The 4,319-nt window shown below is 33.5% G+C and overlaps 1 protein-coding gene and 1 long non-coding RNA gene across 2 annotated transcripts; both read left to right on the forward strand.

Moving 5' to 3' along the window:
- Positions 1-456: 456 nt before the first annotated feature.
- Positions 457-1,856, forward strand: LOC112707995 (uncharacterized). Its single transcript, XM_072200268.1, has 5 exons — positions 457-533; positions 611-866; positions 987-1,029; positions 1,283-1,396; positions 1,626-1,856. Exons 1-4 carry the CDS (start codon positions 457-459, stop codon positions 1,288-1,290), a joined length of 384 nt encoding a protein of 127 aa, XP_072056369.1. The 3' UTR covers positions 1,291-1,396; positions 1,626-1,856.
- A 121-nt stretch (positions 1,857-1,977) lies between these two features.
- LOC140174879 (uncharacterized) lies at positions 1,978-2,844 on the forward strand. The gene is made up of 3 exons (XR_011864957.1): positions 1,978-2,120; positions 2,392-2,410; positions 2,704-2,844. It is a non-coding gene; the product is annotated as an uncharacterized lncRNA (long non-coding RNA).
- The last annotated feature ends 1,475 nt before the right edge of the window (positions 2,845-4,319 follow it).

A 4,319-nucleotide genomic window follows, 5' to 3' on the forward strand; every position in this document is an offset into this window, starting at 1 on the left:
AAATATCTTCTTAAATATTAAAGAGATCACTTATAATAGGGGAGAATTTTTTTTAAAATATAATAAAAAAAATATTTTTTTTATATCTAACTTTTTAACTTTAATTTTTTAAATACGATTTTTTTTAATATTTAAGACAAGTTCGTCATATCCATCGACAAACTCTATAATTTATATAGAGTTCGCCTAACTTTCGGCGAACTTCTATGTTTTTATAGAATTCGTTTTATACTTTGACGAACTTCAATATGTTTTTTTTTTTTAAATATAAGATTAAGTGAGATAAAAAAAAGTTAGAATATTGGATGACCACCATTATCATTTTAGAATATCGGATTTGGAGAAATAATAATTCTTTTTATTTTATTTAGAAAAAACCCTAAAAGTGAGAATATACTTTTCTTACTAAAAACGTTTTCCAAAAGAAAAGTGTTTCCTATGCTTAGTTCGCGCTTAATGAAAATTTTTCAAGGCAAAGTTTCCAACTTACCCGCCATTCGAATTCACAGAGGTTTTCTTCTTCACCTTCCTATGTCTCTTGCCGTCGCCGCCACTTACCACCGCCGTCTCGTGCACTCACCACCGTCGTCTCGTGAGCTCACCGTCGCAGCTCACAATCGTCGTCCCGCGCGCTCACCGTCGCTGCTCCCAATTGTCGCAAGCCTCCTTGGCTCATCATCGTAGCTCACATCGTCGTCTCGTCGCTCACCATCGTGCACTCACTAGATAATCATTCTCTGATTCACTCTCTATCTTCTCTTTCTTGCTCATTAACTCACTTCTTCTCTCGTTTCAGTGTCGAAGAAGGTGCGTGTGGCTTTGATGATGATGATGATGAACAACAATGGCCAAACGAGACAGAGATGGTATGTTTCGTTTTTCCTAAATTTGGTTCTGTGAATTGTGGAGGTTCTGCGATTATAGGGTTTTTAAGTTTGGGGGTTTAGCTTCTGAATGTGTATTGTTTCTGGTTGTTGGGGTTTTAGGTTCTGATTGTTAGAGAAGGTATGTTTCTGATTGTTAGAGAAGGTATGTTTAACTGCATTTTATATATAATTAAGTGCTGGATTTGAGATTTTTGTGGTATAAATAACTGAATGCCCTGGTTTAGATGGTCAAACTAGTAAGGAATTGTATATTTTACTGGAGGTGGAATAATTGGGGAAAAACATATATATAATGAGAATGTAGAATGAAAAGTGAAAAGTGCCTTTTTGATTAAACATCCAGTCCGATTCAATACTCTTTCAAATGTCGTGATTCATTCTTGTGCAACCTGCAGGTAGCTGAAGTGAGACAGAGAGTTTCTAACATGGCAGGGGTTACGAAAGAGGAAGTTCGAATTGTGGCATCTTCCTATCGAATTTGTCCTTTAGGGGCTCATATTGATCACCAGGTACTTAAGTATATGTCTTTCTATTATGACAGTACAATTTTAACTCAATGATTGATCTTGAACACAAGTTTTATCAGAAATGTGAATAAGCAATGCATACCAGAGCTGTTTACTTATTCAATTTCCTGGCAGCTTTCTCATGTAATTTCCCCTGAAATTCGAACGAGTTTTATTCCACTGTTTGATAAATGGTCCTTGGGATTTTATCTTGTATGTGTTACTTTTTCAGGAGATTTTGAAGAGCAAGTTCGATTCAGGTTTATCAGTGATCATAAAGTCTTGTTGTTTTCTCCTAAGTATTTTGTTGAAGTTTTCACCCCATCACTTGTAAAATTATCCTGTCAGCTGCATTCACTCGGATGTGTGCCACTTCTGTGGAAACAATTAGTCTTACAACTTGGGCCCAGTGTCAATTGTGATACTAATTAGCTCGTTGGCATTTCAACTGTCAGTTATGATCTCGTGTTATTCTCATTTTCATTGTTGTATCTTTTCTTATCTTCTCTTCCACTTTATATTAAAAACCTTGTTTGGCTAGGGATTTCTATGTATATCCTTGCTGCCTACTCCAATTATGCATTTTTTTATTAATAATATGCTGAGTTACTTATCCAAAAGTGGGGAAAAAATAATTTTCTGCAGACTGAACAGAAGCAATGAGGCTTGGTATCAATGGACCTTGGATCACCAAATCATATCTTGAAATGATCCTTGATAAAAAAAGGTTGGATTTGGATGCACTTTGACTTTGTCTTTTTGCACTCTATGACTTCTCAATTAATTGAGTTATTTTTTATTGTTTGATATTATTTCTTGTTATATATATGCTGATGACTGCTTCAATAGGATAATTGTTTTGAGGAAGATGAGCCAATTGGCTAAGCATAACTTAACAAAAGTAGATTATATTAATTATCAAGATAAGAAGAAGCTCAATTTCCTTGATCATCTGACTCATGCTAAACCTGATATTGTTTTCTTTTTACCACTTACAGGGTTCCTCATCATAAGAAGGCGCGTGGTTTTTGATAAATTCCTACAAAACATGTGCATGCTTACACAAGGATTAACAGCTTCAATTTTTCTAAAAAAAGTTTTACTAATATAAGATTATCTCCTTGCTTCAGAATTATCTGAATTGGTTACATGTGAAACTCTATCTCATGTATCAATGTAATATAAACATTGTTAATTAATTGTTAAGTTTTGTTATCTTTTTTCTTGCATGAGTGATTATTATTTTTCTTCTTTAATCATAAACTTTGATATTTGAACTTTTATGAACTTGTTATGTATTATTTTTTCAGAAATGCCTTCCTCAACGCTGATTGGTCACTGATTGAGAAGACTAGAAGAAATACATTTGTGCCTGGAAGTCAAGTCAAGGCACTGCAATCATTGCACCAAAATCAATTCGCGCGACTCTTGACCTTGTTAAGAGATTGGAGGATTTGTCTCAGCCATGGACTCGGTCCCTCAACTGATCAAATGGCTATTTGCTCGCAAAACCTTTGTTAAATTGTCTTTGTAAAGTTCTAGTCCAAACACAGTAGGGGGAGGAAAGTTAGCTAGAAGAGCTTGTTTGTAACCTGCATTTTGTATTATACATTTATTTTTATTATATAATATTTGATTAATTTAATTAAAAATACAGAACTATATATATGAATTTAAAAAGCTTAGCCTCTGAGAAATGGCAATGTCTGAGTAAGTATTTTTCACTAAAGCTTCTCCAAAACACAAAAATGTAGCCTTTGACAAAGGCATATTTTTTTTTTTTTAATTTTTAGCTATACTTTTAAAGAGTTACTGAATGAGTGATTTTTTGTAGTTCGTTTTACATTTAGAAATATATCTTTTAAAAAACAAATTTAAATAAATTTTTGATTAGAAGGCAGGCAGTCGCGAAAGAGCTTGTTTCATAATCAGATCAAGAACAAAAAAATAACTACCAAAAACAACAAATCTCACATTATCATTCTTTAAATTCATAGCTGTCAAGAATTGAATCCTTCATCAAGCAATTTCTCACCTCAACCTAAGTCCCTGCCTCTGCCTGTAAGTAGGGGTGGCAAGCGGGGAAGCCCGCCCCGCCAGAAGCCCGCCCCGCCCCGCCTAATTAGGCGGTCCTAGAATTCTAGCCCGCCCCGCCTAACTGCGGGCTAGCGGGCTGGCGGGCTAAGCCCGCCAAAGCTCCTCTTTTTTTTTTTACTATTAACTACTAAGTAATATATATAATTTCACAACCATATTAATAAATTTATAATTTCTAATGGCATAAAAAATTATATTTTTTATATTCACAAACATTAAAGTCTTTGTAATTATAAATATCTAATAAATATAATTATAAACCAAATTTTCATTCAAAATATAAGTATAAATATTCTCTCCAAAGCAAAATAAACACAATCCAAAACATAATTATAAATATTGTCTCCAAAATAACCTAAACATAATTCAAAACACTCAATTTTTATCTTCATACTCTTGTAAGTTAGGTTGGGGGAAGTTATGTTTTAGGAAAAAAATTGCAAAAATACCCCATCACTAAAAAAAAGTTAGCCCGGCGGGGAAGCCCGCCCCGCCCCGCCAAAACCCGCGGTTTAAGCGGTGCGGGTTAGAGAAGCTTATATTAAATGTATAAATTACATTATTCATAATTTAATGTAATCTAAACCACTTTAATTTAAAAAGTGAAGCTTATATTAAATGTGAAGAGAAAAAATCTTCTAACTGAATGTAATCTTTGTGGAAGTTCCCTTAATTTAATTTAATCTAAACAACTCTAATCTAAAATGAGGATTCTATAAATGTGTTTAATAAGGATTAAACCAAACGAAAGAAACTCTCTAAGAAACTAAGAAGAAGAAGAACCAAGAAACTAATAAAGGATTAAACCAAACGAAAGAAACTCTCCAAG

This window comes from Arachis hypogaea, chromosome 8, assembly GCF_003086295.3.
Source record: "Arachis hypogaea cultivar Tifrunner chromosome 8, arahy.Tifrunner.gnm2.J5K5, whole genome shotgun sequence".
Lineage (NCBI taxonomy): Eukaryota > Viridiplantae > Streptophyta > Magnoliopsida > Fabales > Fabaceae > Arachis > Arachis hypogaea.

What these genes read in the sequence shown, in the direction of transcription:
- LOC112707995 (XM_072200268.1), top strand. Translation starts at nt 457, where the DNA reads ATGAAAATTTTTCAAGGCAAAGTTTCCAACTTACCCGCCATTCGAATT. An exon ending in TTTCTTCTTCACCTTCCTAT is followed by an intron (nt 534 to 610) that starts GTCTCTTGCCGT and finishes TCACCGTCGCAG; the next exon opens with CTCACAATCGTCGTCCCGCG. An exon ending in GGCCAAACGAGACAGAGATG is followed by an intron (nt 867 to 986) that starts GTATGTTTCGTT and finishes TTGGGGTTTTAG; the next exon opens with GTTCTGATTGTTAGAGAAGG.